This window comes from Panthera tigris, chromosome C1 (assembly GCF_018350195.1).
Source record: "Panthera tigris isolate Pti1 chromosome C1, P.tigris_Pti1_mat1.1, whole genome shotgun sequence".
NCBI lineage: Eukaryota > Metazoa > Chordata > Mammalia > Carnivora > Felidae > Panthera > Panthera tigris.
In genome coordinates this window covers 19,948,581-19,969,555 of record NC_056667.1, presented here as the reverse complement: position 1 = coordinate 19,969,555, position 20,975 = coordinate 19,948,581, and the positions used below count along the sequence as shown (strand labels likewise).

The 20,975-nt window shown below is 48.3% G+C and overlaps 1 protein-coding gene across 4 annotated transcripts in view; it reads right to left on the bottom strand.

The window, feature by feature from the left end:
* Positions 1–2,528: 2,528 nt before the first annotated feature.
* The window catches only part of ARID1A (AT-rich interaction domain 1A), a 69,941-nt gene continuing 51,494 nt past the window's right edge, over positions 2,529–20,975 (bottom strand). For 3 of the 4 annotated variants that reach the window (XM_042995669.1, XM_042995672.1, XM_042995671.1), the window contains exons 5-20: positions 19,779–20,019; positions 19,407–19,496; positions 18,678–18,845; positions 17,693–18,005; positions 16,227–16,372; positions 16,020–16,129; positions 14,595–14,804; positions 11,855–12,062; positions 10,555–10,687; positions 10,206–10,381; positions 9,690–9,840; positions 9,474–9,608; positions 9,293–9,389; positions 7,927–8,818; positions 7,451–7,581; positions 2,529–5,626 (exon numbers count right to left, since the gene is read on the bottom strand). In XM_042995669.1, coding sequence (XP_042851603.1) covers positions 3,896–5,626; positions 7,451–7,581; positions 7,927–8,818; positions 9,293–9,389; positions 9,474–9,608; positions 9,690–9,840; positions 10,206–10,381; positions 10,555–10,687; positions 11,855–12,062; positions 14,595–14,804; positions 16,020–16,129; positions 16,227–16,372; positions 17,693–18,005; positions 18,678–18,845; positions 19,407–19,496; positions 19,779–20,019 — 4,932 coding nt within the window. In that variant the 3' untranslated portion in view covers positions 2,529–3,895. The remainder of the gene's footprint in view (positions 5,627–7,450; positions 7,582–7,926; positions 8,819–9,292; positions 9,390–9,473; positions 9,609–9,689; positions 9,841–10,205; positions 10,382–10,554; positions 10,688–11,854; positions 12,063–14,594; positions 14,805–16,019; positions 16,130–16,226; positions 16,373–17,692; positions 18,006–18,677; positions 18,846–19,406; positions 19,497–19,778; positions 20,020–20,975) is intronic. The other variant, XM_042995670.1, reaches the window with a different exon arrangement.

Sequence of the window (20,975 nt, the reverse complement as noted above, 5' to 3'; positions counted from 1 at the left end):
TAGATGAAAGGAACCCAGGAAACCAAACTCCTAGGTAATGCTCCACACACAGCCCAGAAATGCACTTTCTAGACTAGAAAATGAAGTTGAAGAGGCCCGGTGCAACTATAGCCATTAGCAACACCGCTCACCAAAATATAGATATGAAAAGTTTCCCATGTCGTTTTTTTCCAGGAGAGTCCTAGGAAGGCATCCTGGTTGACAGAGGTTCGCCATTGTCTCTACCTCCCCCTTAATAGAGAAAAACACTGATTATTCATTCCTGTCCCTGACCCAAATATTAACAACCACACTCAGGCTGATGAACACTTGATTGATATTCTTGGGACACTTTTTACCTCCTGCTGAATACAACAAAGATCTTTCCTGCGGAGCTCCACAGCTAGATTCCGTTACTCCTTGTTGTCCTCTGACCCAGGAAGGAGGGCCTTCGTCAGCAGGACCTTGCTTGGTGTGTGAGCTCAAACCAGCCACTTTCAACTGTAAAATGGGAACCAGAATACTGATTCACAGGCACAATCCTCAATCCTCCCTTGTAGGGTTATTTGACCTACTACATCTGGTACCCAAGTGGGTACTCACTAGAGCACTGTGGTTTCAAGTTTACTTCTAAGTGTCCACAACAATAGCATTTTCTCTGTTACTGCTTCTGATCTCTCCGTTGTTTCCCCAAAGAAGATGAACAGAGAAGCTCTATATTGCAACATTTAGCCTCATAAAAGTAACTGCATCTGGCCAACATCTACAATTTCATTCAACAACTACTTAAGTGGCCAGGCTGTTGTAGGACAGGGATGGAGCAGTGAACAAAATAACCTCCCTGCCCTCAGAGAGCTTACATTCTAGTGGAAGACGACAGGGGAGTACAATATACAGTTGACCCTTGAACACTGGGCTTGAACTGCACAGGTCCACTTAGATTTTTCGATCCGGTGCAGTACTCTAAGCGTATTTTCTGTTACGATTTTCCTGACATTTTCCCTCTCTACCTTGATTGTAGAAACACTGTATATAATACATGTAACATACAAAGTATGCGTTAATCAACTTTGTGTATCAGTAAGCCTTTTCCCGTCAAAAGTAGGCCGATAGTGTTAAGTTTTGGGGGGAATCAAAAGTTACACGTGTTATTTCTGGGGCACCTAGCCGGCTGGCTCAGTTGGTGGAGCATGGGAATTCTTGATCTTGGGGTGAGGAGTTCAAGCCCCACGCCGTGGGTCAAGATTACTTAAAAAGGAAAAAAAATAAAAGCAACATGTGTAAAATTTAAAAAAAAAAAAAATTACACATGTATTTTTTGCTTGGGCAGGGGGTTGGTGCGCCCCTAACCTCCACACTGTTCAAGGGTCAACCATAACAATAGGTCAGATGGTAACAAGTGCTACCAAGTAAGGTAAAGCAGAGAGGGAAATAAGGCAGGGGAGCAGAGATTGCTATTTTAAATAAAGTAGCCAGGGAAGGATTCGCTGATACAGTATTTGAGCGAAGACCCGAAGGAGAGAAGGACTTCAGCCGTGTAGTTATCTGGTCAAAGAGTATTCTGGACAGAGGGAACAGTAAAGTGCAAAAGCCCTGAGGTGGAAACATTGCTATGTGGTGGAGCGAGCAACGGGGAAGAGAAAAGGGGCCCAGGGAGGTAATAGCAAGCCAGATAATGGAGTGAGACGCGCTGAAGGATTTCTTTTTGATCTTAGGTTTTAAAGGGAGCGTTTCTGGTTACTATGTCAAGAATAGGTTCAACCAGGCAAAGCAGAAGCAAGAAGGTCAGTTTGGGGAGTAGTTCGTGAATTCAAGAAAGATAGGACAGCGTCTCGAACTACAGTGATAATGGCTAGACTGAGGGTTCTTTTTTGGAGAGCGCTAACATACTGGATGTAGAAATGATAGTAGTTGGGTTTTTTGTTTTTTTTTTTTTTTTTGCCAAGGAATGGAGTTGCTGTTTACTGGGCAAACTATGGGAGAAGCAGGCTTCTAGGGGGAAGTCAGAGGATTTTAGCTTGGTGGGGTGTTCAAATTAAACTTCCAAGCAGAGATGTCAAGAAGCAGCTGAATGCTCAAATCTGGTAACAGAGGAGAGTGCCAGTCTGGAGAAATAAAGTTGGAGGCTGCCTCGAGATAAATGATTGTCTTACTGTTAAAGATTTTCTAGAAAAGCAGATATCCTCCCTTCGCCAACTATTCCCGAAAGTTTTTTTTTCTTTCCTAGAGCATCATCAATTTCTTTGGCTAGTACACCCGTTTCATTTCAAGAGGCTACCGTGTTTTTTATGTCTAAAACTTCCTCTTGCAGGTGTAATCATCTCAGACGCTTTCTTGCACTGTGGAAGGTAAAGCAGGATGTGATGCAACGGTGACAGTGTCCAGGATGCCACCACTCAGTGGGGAGAGAGAGCGCACCACAGGAGATTTCCAGAAAAAAAAAAACAAAAAAAAAAAACAAAACCGAGACCGGCAACTCCCCATGCCCCACCCCCCGAAAGGTCAAGCTTTTAAATAGTCGGAAAACAGTAAAAAGCCTCACAAACGTCTTACCAAGATTTAATGTACATTTATTCTTAACACGTGGAACATATAGTATAAAGATTTCATACTGAATAAATGATATTCATTAAGCCAAAAAAGGAAAAAAGGAGGAATTTACATCAAGTTTTAGCTACATTGTTTGAAATACAAATATGCAGATTTTATCACTGAAAAAATCTCAATTGTGTTTCTTCATCAGGAACTTCAACTGAACCTAGAACTTTTTCACACCTCGATTAGAAAGAAAACAAAACAAAACAAAAAACCCGGAAAAAAATAAACTATAAGTTGATTGGCTGCTGAGACAGCAAGGACTTTTTACAGAGACCTGTACAGCATCGCGCCGAGGGGGGCGATGTCTGGCAAGAGATTAAATAGCTGTGTCTCGCTTTGTGCAGGTCACCAACTTGTTAACTCGTCATACTATAAAGGGGTAGCTGGGAGGGGGACCAAACTGTGGGTATCCAAGGGTATGTGCAATGTACAACGTCATGTATATACACACGTGGCAGCGCAGCCGCTGCAGCTAAGGTTAAAACCAGTTCTAAGAGGTGATCTCAGGGTTATTCATACAATCAAGGAGGAGAGAAAGAGGTCAGGGTGTTGTAGGTTCACACATGATACTTTGGGGGAAAAGCCTTTTTTTTTTTTTTTTCTCCTCAACGTTTAACTAAAAACATTTTTAAAAACTACAGCTTGCTGCTGACCCAGCGTTTTCTCTTGTTTCCATGTGAGACATTATTATTACAGTATGTTTACAGTATCGGGTGTACAGTACAGTACATGAAAGGGTCTACACTCTACTGCACAGGCCTCTCCAGTGAACAGAGTCTGTCCACAACTGCGAACTTCTCGGCTCCCGCAAGATTGTGAATGTACAACAATAAACCACACACAGTTCAGCAGTCACCTTTTTTGTCCTTCAGAGGGTTTTTTTTTTTTTGTATTTTTTTCCTTTTTTTTTTTTTTTACCATTAAAAACAGTTATGAAATGTGGCATCCCGTCGATGCAAGGGCCGGGAAAGCCATTTTTATTTTATTTTATTTTTTTTCCCCAAACTCACTGTAAACGACAGTAACTTTGGTTAAAATAAAAAAGTCTTCTATGTAGGCAGAGCTTTGTCTTTTCAAACAGGGTGGGGTCCTGAGGGGAGTGAGGTGAGGACAAGGAACAGACAGGTGTCGGGGGGGTGGAGTGGGGGGGAGAGGAGGAGGAAAGAGAACTAGGAGAGACTTTTGACCCAAGGGAGAAGCCGGACAGCACAGGGTAAACTGGATTCTGAGGTGGTTTTGCATAAATAAAGGGCAACAGTCAGTTTCTAAGTTCTCCACACACGCACACACACACAGGGAGGGAGGTGTCCCACGGCTGTCATGACTGGCCAATCAAAAACAGTACATCACAAATGACTTGTGAAACCAACGAGTTCATCAACGGTGAGACCGAGATGTCCAACAGCCGCGACTCGTACAGCGTGAACTCCGAGTGGTTCTCGTCCACCTTGGCCAGGGCCAGCAGCGCGCGGGCAGCCCGCCGCATCATGTCCACGCTAGTTGGCTCGAAGGGCGGGTTCTGCATGTGGAGCAGGCTGGCCTGGCTCTGCTGGAACTGTGTGGCGGCAAGGCTGTCCTCCAGGAAGCCCAGGAGGTTGCCGATGCTGCCCTTCTGCACTGCGATGGCACGGGCCGCCAGGCTGTCGCCCTGCGCCAGGTTGGCCAGCAGTACCACGGCCATCTCCCGGCACACCGGGTTCTTTCGGTCACTGAGGAAGCGCACCATGGTGCTATACAACTTCTCCAGGCGGCTGAAGGGGGGAGTGGCCAGGATCAGGTCCACATTGTTGTCCTGGATGCTGAGTTTGCTGAGGGTTTCCAAGACCAGTCTCTGCGGGGAGAGGACGGCGTTGGGGCCCAGGGTGGAGAAGGGGTCCTGGGCTTCGGCGGAAGGGCAGACTGCCCAGTGTAGGAGTCCGTCCAGGACAGGCAGGCAAATGCTCTCAGGGTATGGGGAGAGGTCCAACTGCCCCGAGATGTTGGCGAGTGTGACCAAGGTGTTTTCCCGGAGCATCTCCAAGCAGTCCCACCACCACTCCACTTTGTTGCAGCTCACCCCTTGGTCCTGCTCCTCCTCCTTCTCGTAAGTCAGTGGTGCCTGCTTCCGCTCTGGGTGCTTGTGGTGCAGAAGGATCAGCTTGCCCAGGATCAGCAGCAGCCCCGGGTGTTTGGACATCTCAAAGTCGTTGCCTGGCACGAATGACAGGCTTCGGATGGTGTTGGAGACACAGACGCAGCGCTTGGCGAGGGAATCCTGCCAGTCCAGAAGGGTACACAGTGGGGTCTCATCTTTACTGTGGGGCTCGTCCTCTAGGATCTTGATGTTCCGGTGGCTCTGTGCCGGGCTGATGCCAAACGGAAACTTGCTGCTCTCCTTGGTGGCCTCTGCACTCTTAGCTCCCTCCTCGCTCAACGTGCTAGACCGGGTGGACAACATGTCATCCATTGTGGCTGTGATCCGTTTCTCTGGAGGGCCATCGGGTGGGGGGCCCTCCTGTTCTGTTGTCCCTGGTGTCCCCTCTGCCGCCGTGACGTGTTTCCGGGTGACTGGTGGGCAGGGCACGTGAGGCCGGGTAGGCAGCAGCTCCGTCTTGCTCTCAAAGTGGGTCTGGATATGCTCAGTGGTGTCCCCCCCACCAATCCGCCAGTGCAGCAGGCCACTGTCAAACTCCTGCACACGCCCAAGCTTATCTGAGCAGTCCACCACAAACGGGTCATTCTTCTGCACGATCTTTACCGGGAGCTTGTCAAACTTGCTAACCAGTTTCTCCTCACTACTCTCCGAGGCCGCCTTGTCCTTGCTCGAAAAGGCCATCTCCTCATCATTTTCCACTACTTCCTCCTCTTCTTCCTCCTCTCGTTTAGGACCTAGAAGGTCTTCCTCCTCCTCCCCCTCCATAGGGGCTGGACTAGACGCCTTGCTGAATCTCCCAGGGTCCAGTAGTGTTCTCTGTCCTGGGTCACCCACCTCATACTCCTTTAAAATGCCAAAGATCTCGATGAGGCAACGCCGGAAATATTCCACAAGGAGCTCTAGCAACCCTGGGAGCTAAAAGAGGAAAAAAACAGGAGATAAATTAAGGGAGAGAAGTGGGCTAAACGAGAGAATCCTTGACTTGAGAGGCTCCCCCAAGGTCTTCTAGCAGATCTCCCCGCTTTCCTTGGAGGTCAGACATCTGTATCCCTGGGAGAGATGAGAGTTGCTCCTTTCCCAAAGGCTCTCCGCAGAGCAAGTCGTTGGGTCTCTCCCATGCCCAGCACACAGTTCTCCCTTCTGCTCAGCCTACCTCCACATAAGCCCGCTTCCAGCAGGACAGACATGCTGAGCGACAGCCCTGCACCTCACCATCTCACAGCCTCCTCTTTCCCTACCAATCCCTGCTTTTCTTCCTCAGGCCCAGTTTCCTACCCACTGGTCAATGCTACCGTCCCTCTTACGATACCCTACGTCACACTGCCAAGTGTAGCCCGAGGCTAGGCACGGTGGGATGACCCCTCTAACACGAGCTGAGAGAAGAAGAGATGCAGTGCGGACAGATGTTCACCTGCTCTCTTCTCCAAGCTTCCCAACATTCCAGGAGGCTAGACCTCCATGAATCAATCGTGCAACATAATGAAAGGGATGAGGCTTCGGTCCTCCAAACACTGGTGCAAGCTGGTGCTAGATAGACCCAAATTCCAGCTTGGATCCAAAACAGGCTAGTTATCTCTAGAAGAAAACCCTAATTGCCAGTCAGATTAAATCTCTGGCAAGACTACAGCAAAATGGAAAACATAAGGGCTTTAGAATTAGAAAGACCTAGGTTTGAATTCTGGCTTTTCTAGGAACTAGCCATATGATTTAAACTCTCTAAGCTGTACTTCTTCTATCTTTCCACTGAACATGACGGAAATTCCTAAACTTTACACGGTGGTTCTGAGGACTAAATGGAATATATCAAATGCCTGGCATATGGAAATCAGTATCTGTTCCTTTTCTTTCTCATGGGGAGGCAATTTTATAAAATGGACATCAAGTCAGGCTTTGGAATCAGAAAGACCCTGATGATAGCTGTGTGAACTTGGGCAAAGATAAGACGCTCAGCCGACTTACTCATCTCTAAGAGGCCACATGTGCCTCAGAAGACTGTTGTGAGGCTGACATGAAAGAAAATATGAAGGATCTGGCACAAGGTGACGGCACAACAAATGGTTAACTATTAATAACAATGCTCCCTAGTCAGCTCCTTGATAGATGGGTTGGTAAGTACTAAGGATGATCAAAAAGACTGGGATGGTGCAGCAGAAACTCTTCCCAGCTAGTGGGAAAACTCAAGGTGCACACATCCTGTGGAGAGAGGATCCGGAGAACCATCTCTCTGAAAGAACGTAATTAAAATACCACCATCACCCCTCGCCCCCCGCCAAGCCTACTTCTTTCCACTTCCCTTTCTATACCTTAGGAAAATGGGATTGATAAAGACCTCCCGTACTCATGGTGGATGAAGTAAGAAGGGGGAAAAAAGAAACTGTCATGCTCACTAACAAAGACCACAGGTTTTTCTTGTAGTCTGAAAAGGTGGTGTCCTCACTCACACCAACAGAATCTGCATTTCTTACCGATTCCAAAAAGTTTCTCCCCAATTCCCTTTGAAGTCAATCCTGATACCTTACACAAATTATTATTGTTCCCAGTGTTCTGGGCCCATGGCCAGTGGCAAAGTACTGGCATGGAATCAAAGCACTGGCATGGAAGATACCAGAGAGTGAGTGAGAGAGGGGAGACCATGTTGGCCGGGGAAGGCTTAATTCCCTGTGTCACGTAGCACTGTCTACTTCAAGAAGGTCTCAGGCCCTCCCATTCTTCCAATCTTTCCCAGGCACCTGTACTCACCTGACTGAGGTTGAAGGTCATGATGCTGTTGTCGTCATACAGCAGGATGTTAATGGTGTCTAATGCCCATGTGCTCTCTGCCAGCAGCCCAGACTTGAGGGACATCATTACCCGCCATGCCTCCGGGGTTCCTGAAATAAACCTCCATGTCGTCCATCTACCAAGCCCAGGTTGGCCGGATGCTCCCCCAGGGCTGGCCCATCAGTCAGGCTACTCTGAAGATAACACATGGCGGGAGGCAGTTCCTATCTAGGAGAGGACACACATCTGCTTCTAGGCTCCCTTAGGACATCACTGCATGGCGCTTGCTTTTAGTAAAGCCTCATACCAGCTGTTTTCCTTATCCAAAGTTCTTTGGCTCTATTTCAGACAACACTGGACCAGATTTTATCTCATCCAGAATGTTGGGATGGAGACAAAAAATGGACAAGACTTTAGGAAGAGATAAAGCAACCTGATTGGGGAGGTCTCCTTACCAATGTCTTTCATTGTGAGCCGCCTCCTCTGCTTCAACACAGGCTGTGTTGCTTCCACAGAGCCAGGTGGGAAGGTGATGTCCCGCCGAATCATGGGTGGCTGCACAGGGGCAGGTGCTATGTGCGAGGCAGGCACTGGGGGACCTGCCTTTTGCATCTTCATCCCAGAGTGCAGGAATGGAGACTTGCTAGGGGAGGTGCGGTTCTCCATTGGCCGGGGCAGGGGAGCGGGGCTGGATACCTGAGGAATGTGATTCTGCATGCTTGGCGGGGGCTGGTAGTTGGATGGAGGGGGCCTTGTCATGGGGGGCACGGGGGCAGAGGGACCATATGGGGGCTGACGTGTGCCATGGGAAGGCCACGGGCCTTCATGGTTGGCCCTCTGATCCGTGTGCAGCATTTCATCTGTTCGGTTCACACCATGATAGGCGGGGCCCTGGGGGGCAGAGCCAGTGCTCTGCCTGTTGGCGTAATTGTAGGTCATGTCATTACGCCCTTGCCACATGGTGCCTTGCTGAGTAACCTCAGCCGATGCCTGTATGGGGCCGCCCATCATTTGCGGTGGCATGTTCTGCTGGGCATTGGAGCCGGGGGGTGCAGAGACACGGTCTCGGCCAAACTGGAATGGAAACTGGTTCTGGGGGCCGCCTGCTGGTCGGCGCTCAGTAGCAGCAGCGGCAGTGGCGGGGTAAGTGTTGCCATACTGGTTGTACACATCTTGCTGAGGGGAAGGCTGGGCAGCTTGCTGCTGGCTGGCAGGCTGGGGCTGGGCTGGGGGCAACTGCTGCTGTTGGGGCTGCCCCTGCCCCGTGCTGTACGGCACGCTGTACATCTCCCCTTCGTGCCGCTTGGCAGGAGGGCCGTACGTGCCATCCATCGGCCGCTTGTAATTCTAAGATAGGGACAAGCAGAGGGGAGGTTAAATTCTGCACTCAGGGACCCAAGATCCAAACGCAGCTGCCAAGATGGCTACACCAGACACTCGCCAGGCTTACTTCCACTCCTCTAGAAGAGGACATGGTCTCCAAGCGAACAAAGGATTCACCTTTACAAATGATCTTTTGAAGTTGTTTCTGAAATCAAGAACCATTCCCTATTCCCCTCTGGTTCTCCCTTGCTCTGTGTAGAAAAATGTACATAAGTCTAAAAATCAAAATAAGGCCTGTATCTGGCCCTTGTGGAGAACTAGAGAGACTGGACTAGAATCTAAACAGGACGAGGTTGAGGGCTTGGCTCTTCAGCAGAATTGGTCATGTAGGTGGGAGAACACCAAAGTATCAAAAGCAAGCCTAAACTTTTCAACTTCGTTTTCTAACTGCCTCTCAAGGGGAACCTGTGTGTCAGTTCACCCTGTTACCCTCCTCACCTGCTGCTGCTGCTGATACATTGTGGTCTGCTGGCTGGGGAAGGGGCTGCCGGAAGGGGTGCCTTGAGTGGAGAACTGATTGCCATAGGAATCATGTCTGCGGGAGGGAGAGAATCAGAGGATCAGGGTGGGAAATGGCAAAGCCTGAGCCACAACGACACTAGGACCAGGGTTCACTCACCGTTGTTGCTGCTGCTGCTGCTGCGGGGGGTAGCGGCTAGGAGAATACATCCCCGAGTCTGGGTTGGAAGGCATGAGATTCGGCTGTGGGGCTCCAGTGCCCATGTTTCCCTCGGGTCCTATTCCAGGCTCCGTCCTAAACACAATTGAAGAAGTGGATTGAGTCCACTAGAGCTGTGGGGTGCTGGGGTGGGACAGGAGCGGGGGCCATGCTTACCTCACTCTGTCATAAGGACCTCCATAGGGATAGTGCTGTCGAGGTCCCATCGCCACATTTCCCAGCCCAGGGCCGGCAGCTCGGCTGTAGGGGTCTCCCATTCCGCCATTGGGGCCCTGCCCTGAGGACATGAAGGGATCACTCCCTGGAGCTGAGTACAGAAAGGAAGGCAGTGAGCAAACGGGTAAGCCAGCAGGCCTAGCAACCCACACCTTGCCTGCCCCAAAGACCAGGCCCTGTTTGGAGCTTGGGTTTGTTCCTACGGTTTCCCCGGCAAGTTCAGAAGAGATCTAAAGAGGCTCCAACCAGCAAAGAGCACATACTTGTTAAGGTATGACAAGGTAAGGCCAGGGAGAGGGAGACAAGAAAGGAGGTAGGGACGAAGAGTGGTGGTTAGGTCTGGAAATGCCTTATCTCAGAAAATGGCTCGACAAGAACCCTGAGCCACTCTCAAGACATCCCCCCCATTTCCCTGGCCCTGTCCTCAAGGGCACGAGGCCAACAGTAATTGGTCACCTTTCCTCATGCTGCCATAAGGATCCTTATTTGGCTCGTAGGACATGCGCCCCATCATGTCAGAGGTATTCATACTGGGCTGGTACCCAGGGTTTGGAGTCATGGAATTCCGCTTCTGGAATGTGGGGTCACTTCCATCAGGAAAGGCATCCTGGATCCCAACCGAATTGCTCCTGCTCCAGAGTGAGGAAAGCCAATTAAACCCCAAATAAAGCAATTCCTCCAGTAAGCAGGGCACATGCGAGTCACTGGCTGGGCAGGCAGAGCAGGGACCACTCCTGGGCTGCACAGAAGCTCATGCACTTCTGCTCAGGTCTTTCAACCCCCCTGCCCCTGCTCCTGGCCTTACCTCATGCCTGGCAAGGGGGGGATCTGACTGTGTGGTGTGGATGCTGGAGTTGGTGGCTTCAGGTCTCCTCCTTCTGCCATGGAACTGCTGGTTGACTGAGGTGTCTGTGGCCCCTGCATAGACCCAGATCCCGCTGTGGACAGAGATGTGGGGTGAGCCAGCAAGTGTTTAACTCTCACAGAAATACACAAATGCCCCAGGATCTTTTTGGAAGGGATTGCTATAAAGCTAAAGCTGGGGTTCTTTAAAGCCTGAATCGCCCTTCTCAGCAGGAGATCGATCTATAAGGCCAGGTAATAGAGGAGGGAATTTGAGGGGTCTATTGCTCCTTGCTACGATTTCACATTTGGAGAACAGGAGTAGTGTGGCAATGCCATCACCACGCTGGTGATTTCCTGGACTCTCTGCCAGCTTCCCTGACTATTTTGCTTTCCTTCCCCAAGGACTCTGGTTAACTTACTAAACCCTGTAATGCTGGAGCCCAAGTTCCCAGGCAGAGCCCCTAGAATCCTAGGTAGGAAGGCTCCATCTTGCCCTAAACCTGCAGCGTGCTTTAGGAACCTAGGAGCTCCTACTCACAAGAGTCTAGCACAGTGTCACCACTTAGGTTCCAATGTTCCTCCTCTAAGCTGATGCGAGCAGAACCACCAGTAATTAATGTTTCCATTAGTTACCATTCCCAACAGCAGACATCCCACTGCTTAGGCCTCCCCAGCTGATGAGTCATCTCAGGCACTCATTACACCCTCAGAGGTCAATACCAGGGCACATGTGTTTACACCCACCTTCTAGGAGCCCTGGCCCTCTTCCCTCTCCTTCCCATGCTTGCCCAGGACCCAGCCTCCTCTCAGAAAGGAGGGTGGGCAGAGGCCCTCCCATGAGAGAGTTCCATTCATATCCCTCCCTACCCGCTCCTTCCCATTCATTAGCATCTGAGCTCCCTGGGGAATTCAGGGCTCTCGTCTGAGCGGCATTCTAAGGCGCTGACATCAGTGGGCCAAAGCTCCCAGATGGCCCTGCCTCACTGCTATTTGTCAGATTTCCCCACTCCTCTGGTGTCCCTCCCACTCACTAGTTTACAAACATTTGGCAAGATGCCAGGTGCACAATGAAAATTAAAACTTAAGGGCTGCTACAGACTACGTCTCAAGGGAGTCGCCACCGTCCGCTCTTTAGTCTGCCAACGCGTTAAAGCCCTGTGGTAGGACAGGGTGGAGTACACGTCCCCGGTGCCAGGCACTGCCGGATAATGAGCCTGGACCCTGAATGGGTTGGTGGGGCGGCTCACCCAGATCCTTACCAGGAGAGGGAGGCTGGATCTTGGGCTGCGACTTCTTGGAATCAGCAGCTGCGAAGATGTCTGGGGGAGGGTCTTCCCCCCGTTCAATCTTGCACTCAAAGGCATAGAGACACTGGATGTACTGCTTTTTCAGGGAGCTGGCAGCGCTGCTTGAGGTGCCCACATTGAGGTTGGTCGCAAGTTCCCGCCATTTTTTGTTCTTGTTGACCTGTACAACCAACCAGAAGAGTCGGGGTACGTCTTCCACCTGATCTTCCTGCCCACAAGCCCCAGACCCCATCAGGCTTCCAGGTTCTCATCTCTTAGGGAATCACGGTTCTCAGTCAACCACCAAAGTTAACCCCGCTTGGTGCGTAAGTCCGTGACAAATGTTAAATCCATGGCTAGCGTCCCTCCACCCTCAGCAGGCTCTATCCACAGATCACTGCAACTAGCAGACAGTGCTTATTCACATGAGGGCAAATTTCACATCACTGTTAGTGGGAGAGAACAGAATTTAGAAGGTATGATGCTTTACACAAGTATATTACTGAAAACTGTTGTGCAAATCACCATCAGATCCAAACCCCTTTCAAGGCAACAATAAAAAATCACTTTTCCAAAACGGAGATGTGGTACTGTCAGCCACCACTCTGCCTGACTTACTTTTGTCAAACTGGAGGTTTCCGGGTTTTTCTTTTTTTTTTTTTCTTGGTGTGGGGCTCTTTGCAAATTTTACATTCTTGTGCCACTGCTGCCCTCCTTCTCAGTGACATGTAACTAACTACAAGCCCTTCCCTACTAGGCACTATCCTGATTGTTCAGGAGATGCTTCAGGCCCTATAACTTCTCTGTGCCTTCCCAGCAGCTAACCTACCCTTCTGCCTCCTTTCCTAAGCTTCAGGACACGCTGACCAAGACCATGCCCCAATCCCTACAATTAGACAGTCTTTCTGCTCTAGCCAGGCAGGCCTCCTTCTTCATGTATTCTTACACTTATTCATCTACCTCAAAGGCTGGGAACACCAGCTTTCCAGTCCTAACCCATAACGGAAGTTTAATATGTTGTCATATCTACTGATCTGGTACCCGTGATACCAGAGAGAAGAGTGATAAGGAAGCAAAGACAGGGACAACCTAGATGGCGGGGAGGTGACCAGAACACGTCCCTGGAACAGGTAATGTCCGAGATGAATTCTGAAGGTTGGAGATGGTGTCGGTCGTGTATATTCCAGACTCTCTCCTATTTCCATGCCACTTAGGCCAGTCAACTGGAATGGCCCCTTCCTCTGCCTAACACCCTACTAATCCTTCACAGAAGCTCAGGACTCATTTTCTGCCTTCTTGGAAGCATGACAGACTAGCTTCTAACAGCGCTATTTCTCCTCTGAACCCCGTCTTTAGCGTTCAATTACATCATAGCGCCTAAAAGGCTGGCATTCTCTCACAAACTGCAAGACAGGCACAGGCTTCAGGATTCCCTCTGTACCTCATCCTACATCATTTAATGAATCCAGAAGCCCATTCAATCAAAAGCGTGCCAAACCTAAGCCAACAACCCCCCCACCCCCCACCCCCGACCCCATCCCCACAGGCAGGAGAAGCCTGGCTAGGAAAACTCAACGCCAGGGATAACGGCGGGAATGAGCCCAGGGTCACCTCAGAAGCCTGCTGTGGCGTTGCTTCCCACGCCAGTTATGTGGCAGTGTGCACGTGTCTTGTTTTGTTTTGTTTTCCTTTGTGGGGGAGGGGAATAAAGCCTGAAGGGAGAAGGAATTCATAACTGACTGTTGGCTGGCTTCATTCCAATCACTTTCTTTTCTGCTGGTGACAGCTGTTTTCCTCTTCTGATTTAGAAGGTTTGGAATACATCTCTCCCTGCCACGCCTCCCCCTGAGCTAAGCCACAAACTCAGATCCAACAGTAGGCTCCTGATCTAATGACTACGTAACACACATAGGAGGAAAGTTTGCAAGGCACAGCATTGCCTCAACTGTGTGCCTCATGGGCTGAGTGTAAAGCAAAACTCTAAGGTTTCAGAGCAGAGGCAGGGCTCAGGATGGAGTTCAGTTCAGAGTTTTTCAGCAGAAATGAATCCATTCACTTAAATATCCCATACAGAGTAACTAAACAATTTCCCAACCTACTTTGTCCTTCAGAAACTATTTCTACTAAATAGCTCCTGAAATCTCATCTTCACCGGGAAGTTTCCAGGAAGGAAAGGGTCAGCCACTACTATGGCTACCTGGGTACCATCTCACAAACCAATTTACGTGGCAGAAATCTTGCTGTAAGCTTTGCATATTATTTCCAGCTTTAGACAATCTAGCAGGATACACACTATCCCTACTTTACAAATAAGAAAAGTTAGGACTCAGAGTGGCCGTACACCTTGATTAAGGTGACATATATTGTTAAGTGGCTAAGGAAGAATTCAAAACCAGGCCCATCTCTCCAAACCATGGTCTTGCTTGCAATGCCAGACTGCCTCCCATGGAATCAGAATGTCCACATTTTGCCTATCTTTGCACCCCAGTGAGAGCCTAGACATATGGTAAACTCAATGCTAATACTTCATACTAGCCAGGGAGGTCTCAGCCTCCTGCCTATGGAAGCCCCATGCTTCCAGTCTATCAGTATGTGCCTCAGAGAGCAGGAGACGGTGACGTCCCTGTGGGATGCTTTGCACCAGGTGAAGCCACTGAGCACCTAGAGAGAGGCTTGTTGAAACCACAGGGGAAGCCAAGTGCTAGGCACTCACCTGAGTCAATCCACCAATCTCCTTCACAGACACATAGAGGCGATAGAGGTCCAGAGGTTTCCTACCCACAGCAGGCAGATTTGTCATGCCCATGGCCTTCTCCTCCGTGAAGGCCAGATAACGGTCCACCCACATCTTCCTCTCAGGCTCACCACCCAGCTCATACAACTTGGTGATCTTCTCATTGGTTGTAGTAGAAGAACTGGATTTCTGGAAGGGGCAGGTCAAGATTCATAGGAATCGGTCAGATTCAAAGCCTATGCTAAGGGTCTCAGAAGTCCCTTGATTAGGGTAGTGGTAAAGCTTCTTATTCTGGGGTACCTTGCATTTGCAAGGTCAAAAGACCAAATGAGAGCTAGAAATTCTTCCTGTAAAGGAAGGAAGCTAGCACTAACTATATATAATGCATTGGGCGCTATGCTAAATGCCTTTTCATATTAGGTATTATAAATTATTCTCCTCTTCAAAGATAAGGAAGCAGGCACATGGAGGCCATTCCTAAAATCTCACAGTTTTTAAGCAGCAGAGCTAAGTGTCAAACCCTTATCCACCTCACATCAATGTCACTACTACTCCCCTGCTATCACCCAGGAGCCTAGGCATGCTTTTATACACGGTTTCTGAGAATTCAAGAAACTCAAAACATGATCTTGAGACAATGGGATGGACTAAAACAAAAAGAAACTTCCTCCTCTCAAGAAAGGAACGGTCTCCTACGTGCCTAAAAAGGCTCTGGATGTTAATTATCCTGTCCAAGACAGGAAGATGGCTAAAAGGGTCTGAGAGCCAGAGGTGAAGGTCCACAGGAGGTGGCAGCTGTAGATTTTTACTTTCCCCTACTTTATAAGATGGGGAAAATGGGGTATGACAAAGGGCAGAAATGTTTCAAATGACTCAAACACTGAGCAGGTCCCCAGATTGCCACATAACCCAATAGACAGCACACTCAGGACCATCCTACAGGGAGGCCAAGCAAGGGCCCAAACCCCACCTGCCTCATCTCCTTCTTTAGAGAACCCAGGGCACCAACCATTCCTACTGCTCTGAGTAAGGTCCAGGAAGAGAAGAGGAACTAGTTGCCTATGGCACACACCACCTATCAATGCATGAGCACAGGGTGCACAGTTTCACAGAGGGCATTACAGACAATTCTACACTGCTGGCCTGGCACTTCCTCTATAACAGACAGCTGTGAGAACACTGTGTTATTTACATCAGGACCCCTTAGGCTAACTGAAATCTAATTCCATGAGCTATTAGTCTGGGAACCTTCATGATTAGAAGAGGTAAGAGCAGCCTTTTCTGAGATGATCTAATCCATGTCATAAAAGACTAGAGAATCTAGTCACCCTCTTTTCTTTTTCCTTCCTATCACTGGAAAGCATGGGACAGAGAGCTGAGAGGAGTCAAGATATAAATCATTACCTTGGATTTGGATTCTGTCTTGGGTGTCCCATCTGCCTTGTTGTTCATTTTGGTGGCTGGAGTTAACTTGACGTCCCCAAGGCCCATCATCTCTGGGCTGGCTGCCATCCCTATAAAAGAGGGAAAAAAAATCTCAAGTCCAACAAGCGTGTGACAGGAAGATCATTCTAGACGAAATTCCTGGAGTGAGCAAGGACTTGTACTTACCTGCTGAATTGTTGGCCATGGTTCCACCCATGGGATACGGGGGTCCCTGAGGGTTGATCATGCCAGCCATACTATTAATCCCTTGCCCATAGGGAGGTCCTGTTCCCATCATGCCTCCCTGATTCATATTGGGGTAGCCTGGTGGCCTGAGGAAGAAGATGGAAAGTGTGAGTGAGTGAGTGAGAGAGAGAGAGAGAGAGAGAGAGAGAGAGAGAGAGAGAGAGAGAGAGAGAAGACACTGAGCGTCACACTTGGACCTGAGCTGAATAGAGTTTGTGAACAAAGATTATCTACTGAGGCTTATACAAGGAAAAAGTTTATGGGTTTCCCAAACCAAAACCATGTACCACCTGACCTAGATATTCCCATCTTCTACCTCCCACAAGAAGTTCTAAGAGGGTTCAGGCTCCAAACAGGACACAGTAAAGCTCAATTTTAAACGATACAGTACTTAAAGAAGGAAGTCCTACAGTGTCTCTCTTTAAGTACTGCCTCCCTCTAAGGCACCTCCAGTGTCAAAATGTGTTTCCATACAAGGACCTTCTGTATGGCAAAAGGCCTAAATTAAATGCTCAACTTTACCATTCTTTGTTATGTCAAATCCCAACCAAACTGGACCCCTCACAGCATTGCACCTGGATGGACCTACTGCAAACCCTATGGTTCCATCATTCTTCAAAGTACTATCAAACTCACCTCTTTACCATTAATCACCCTATTCTACCTTAGTTCATCAAGATTTCCATAAGACAAGAGTCACTTTAAGAACTGTAGCCACCAACAATGGAGTGCATGGACAGAGCCTTCAAAAACTAGTAGAATCATATTCACTGAAGTCAACAGCCACCAAATTGAGTGGCCAAGGAAGAATGGATGAATCTTCAAGTCATTAAACCAAATCACATGAGCTCTCTGCACTTTAGTACCAGACTCAAACACAAAGAACCATACAGAACAGTAGAAAAATGGCAAACCACAACCCTGCCATCCTCTATTTCTCACACTACAGATCCAAGTCATGTGTATATTAAAAATCCTTTTGGAAACCAAAAAACTAGATTGACACAAGAAATAAAGAAACTCTGAAGACTTATTTTACTCATCAAAATAATCTGTGTTTACATATAGTATCAGGTCATGTGAAACTTGATACCAACTGAAGACGCTTAAGAATCAGCACTTTGGATCCTGTGTCCACCCCCCCACCCCGGCTCTCTCTGCCCCTCCCCACTGGTTCTCTTGGTTCTCTTTCTGTCAAAATAAATAAACTTAACATACACACACACACAGAACCAGCACTTTTGTTGTGTATTTCACTGTAAGGAAACTCAGTTTTCAAAAGAGCTCTCAATAAAATACATATTTACCAAGATGACATGGTTTAGAACCAGAAGTGTCTCAAGAACCTGAATCACTTTACAATTTATTTCCTTGTGCTGACACTCTCTTCACTTCCCAGACCTTACCTGTTTTGGATAGAGTTGGCAGCAACATGCATGGCGACAGCAGTTTCTTGAGTTTTCCGGTTCATGCCCCCTGGTGGGGGACACATCCCTGACCCAACCTGAGGTGGCATATTGGCCATGTTAGGGCCATAAGGCCGGTTGCCCATGGAGGCATGACTCATTCTCCCTGGAGGGAGTGTGCCATAAGGTGGGATGCCAGGCTGCCCATGCATCTGACCTCCAGCACCCATAGGGTTCATGCTTCCAGCCATGCCTGCACTGGGGTAGTTAGCATTGGGCAAGGCATTATAGTTTGGCTGCCTGGGGTAGCCTCCTGGGAGGGAAAGAAGAAGAGAAGACACAGAGATTTGGTTAGTGACTCACTAGCAACTCCCAAATCTTGCTCAGCTCTAAAACTCCAAAGATAATAAATGATGGGAATCACTCAATATTTGGTCTGGTAAGACCAACTTCATGGCAGCCTTCACCCCATTAAAAAAAAAAAAAAAAAAAAAAAAAAAAGGTGGGGGGAGGCCAGGAGCATACAAAGGCAGGCCTCAGCTGTCCTCTCATCTTAAAGACAGTACACAGCACAAAGCAAGGGTGGCTGGCTGGCAAGGCTAGCTTTGTTGCTATCCAAGCCCTTCAACTCCCGGAACTCTTTCCTTTCTACGTGCACAACCTGCATTCTCTCCCATACTCTGTGTAAGACATTCAGTTTTACATCTGTCCAGGGCTCATTTTGAGCAAAGATACATTCTATAAGGACTAATTTATTTTAATTACCATTAAGTGTCTGTGCCCAGTCTTGGGTTAAACACCGTCTTCCCATTTTACAGATGAAAAAAAAGGCTCAGAGACTTTCCACTATTTTAGGACCTGGCTTTGGTGGATTTAAAGCAAAGGGCAATCCTACTCTTGCAACCCAGATAGCAGCATATCAGACAAGGAACTGTTTTCTCCTCCCTCCCATCTCTATGTACTCCTAACTGGGCAATATACTCACCCTGTGGGCCGTACTGACTCCCCTGGGGACCATAGCTCCCCATGGAGTTCTGCTGGTAGGAGCCCATGCCTGTGTGCATCTGTCCACCCGAAGGCTGACGCGGAGATAAGGCCGAGCCGGGCTGGGGGGAACTGTACTGGGGCATCTGGGGGTTCCTCTGCATGTAACCTATTTGTGGGTAGTGTCCATATAAGTTATTACCTCAATACAATGAGAATAAATGCGCTCCCTTATCACAGGACTTCACCATCTACATTTTCTTTAGCGAATACTTGCATGAAGTCTCTTATGTTATTTGCTATATAACTAGGTGCCCTTTTAGGGACCCTCCGAAGTGACATGGCCATTAACCAGGGCATGCCAACTGTTTCTATTAAATGGGGGTTGAGAAGACAAACAGCAATGACAACAAAACGGTACATGATTTGAAGGGTAAAGATTTGATGCTGAGTCTTCAGTATTTGCTGACCAAATTAGGTACAATGTAGGGAGGAATCCATCAGAACACAAACACTGAGAAACAAAGACTGGCGGGGTGGGAGGAGTGGTGCATGCACAGTGGAACATAATTCTGGAGCCACCAACATGGTTAAACCCACTGTAACTTCACAATTTGCTGCTGGGATTGTCCTAAGCTTCCTGGTCATACAGCTCTCCCAAAGCTATTGCACAGGATAATCAAATGGCTCCCTTAGACCTCTGCACCTCCCTGAAAGCCCAGGGTCTCACCTCGATCTTGAGCAATGCTCGATTGATTCATGGAAGGATGCATGATGCTGTCCGACTGGCCACTGGGTGGCCGAGGTGGCATCTGGTTGCCTGCTCCAAACAAAGAAAGAAGCCAATAGTGGCTAAGCCTGGAAATTCTAGCTCAAAGGTCATTTCAGAGAGAAATGGCTCCTGGGAAGGCCAATACCAATACCACCTCCCAATACCACATACACAGAGGGACCCAACCAAGGGGCTCCCATCTCTCTTCTTCAAATGCTGAAGGGAAACTTTGCAGACATGCTCTCTGTGGCAGTGGAAGGCTGGGGCTCCCTGATATCATTGGGGACTAGTCCCCTTTCCCTCTCCCCAAAGTCCAGCATTTGAGGGTACCTGGCACTGCAGCAGGCGAGAGTGGTCCTGAGCGAGACTGGGCAACACTGGCGGGAGAGCCAACAGGGGACGGGGAGGGGCCTCGGATGCCAGGCAGGTGAGGGGAAGTATGAGGAGAGAAAGGAGACTGAGCTGGATTACTCTGCTCTCCTTGGCTGCTGGAAATCCCTGATGTGCTCACTCCAGGGCTCAGAGCTCCTTCTGTCCCCATGGGGAGATCGTCTATTGAACCAGACAGATCCTGAAACATACACACAAGGACATATATTAGCAATATTAGGCAGAAAGACTCTTCTTTCAACAGTCGTACTATACGGCTAACATCTTCCTTAACCAACCAAAAGCAAATACACTGCACACGTTATATAGTCCTGATACTAAAGCTTACAGATGGCAAAGTCTATTCAGAGCCAGATAGAAAATATTTTAGACTCTGTGGGCCATTAGCATTTGTCACAACTACTCAACTCTGCCATTGTAATGCAAAAGCATAATCAGATAATACATAAACAAATGTGTGTGACTGCGTTTTTTTTTTTTTTTTTTACTCTTCGCTAGCTGTGTTCTAATAAAACTTTATTTATATCTATAAAAAAAAGTAACTAGCCCATAAGCTGGAGTTTGCTGACCCATGGTCTATCTACCAGAAACAGATCATCTAGTACTTTCGTCTTCTTTCCTGTCCCCAACATCTATAGTCATAGGAAAGCTGCTCTTTCAGTGAGCCTTTAGTTCTTTTCCAATGGGGAAACTTTATAAAACACTGCCAGGATGGCACCAGGAGTTGGCTACAGTTCCCCTCTCCATCAGGTTATTATAAAGTACATTTATCAAGGACACACTTGTTCCAAGTTACCATACAATAAGCTTAAAGTGTAGGAGGTGGGAAAAAGATGTATTGTATAGGAAAGACAATTCCCTTTCTGCCAAGAAGGTCTGGGACTATATTCCTAACAAGTGGACCACAACAGGGATGAACAAATGTACAAATGTTTACCAACTGAACAAATTCAGTTTTTGTCCTAGCTTTTTTGTTGTTGTTTAATGAGAACTTGATGTTTATTGGGGGGCCTTGCTTGCCTTGAATTAATCAGTAAAGAGTTCACTCTAGGTCAGTAAACTCCAAGATTGGCAACCAAGAGCTCAATATGAAAAATATTCGCCACAGCAAATGCACCGCCGGCCCCAGCTTCATTC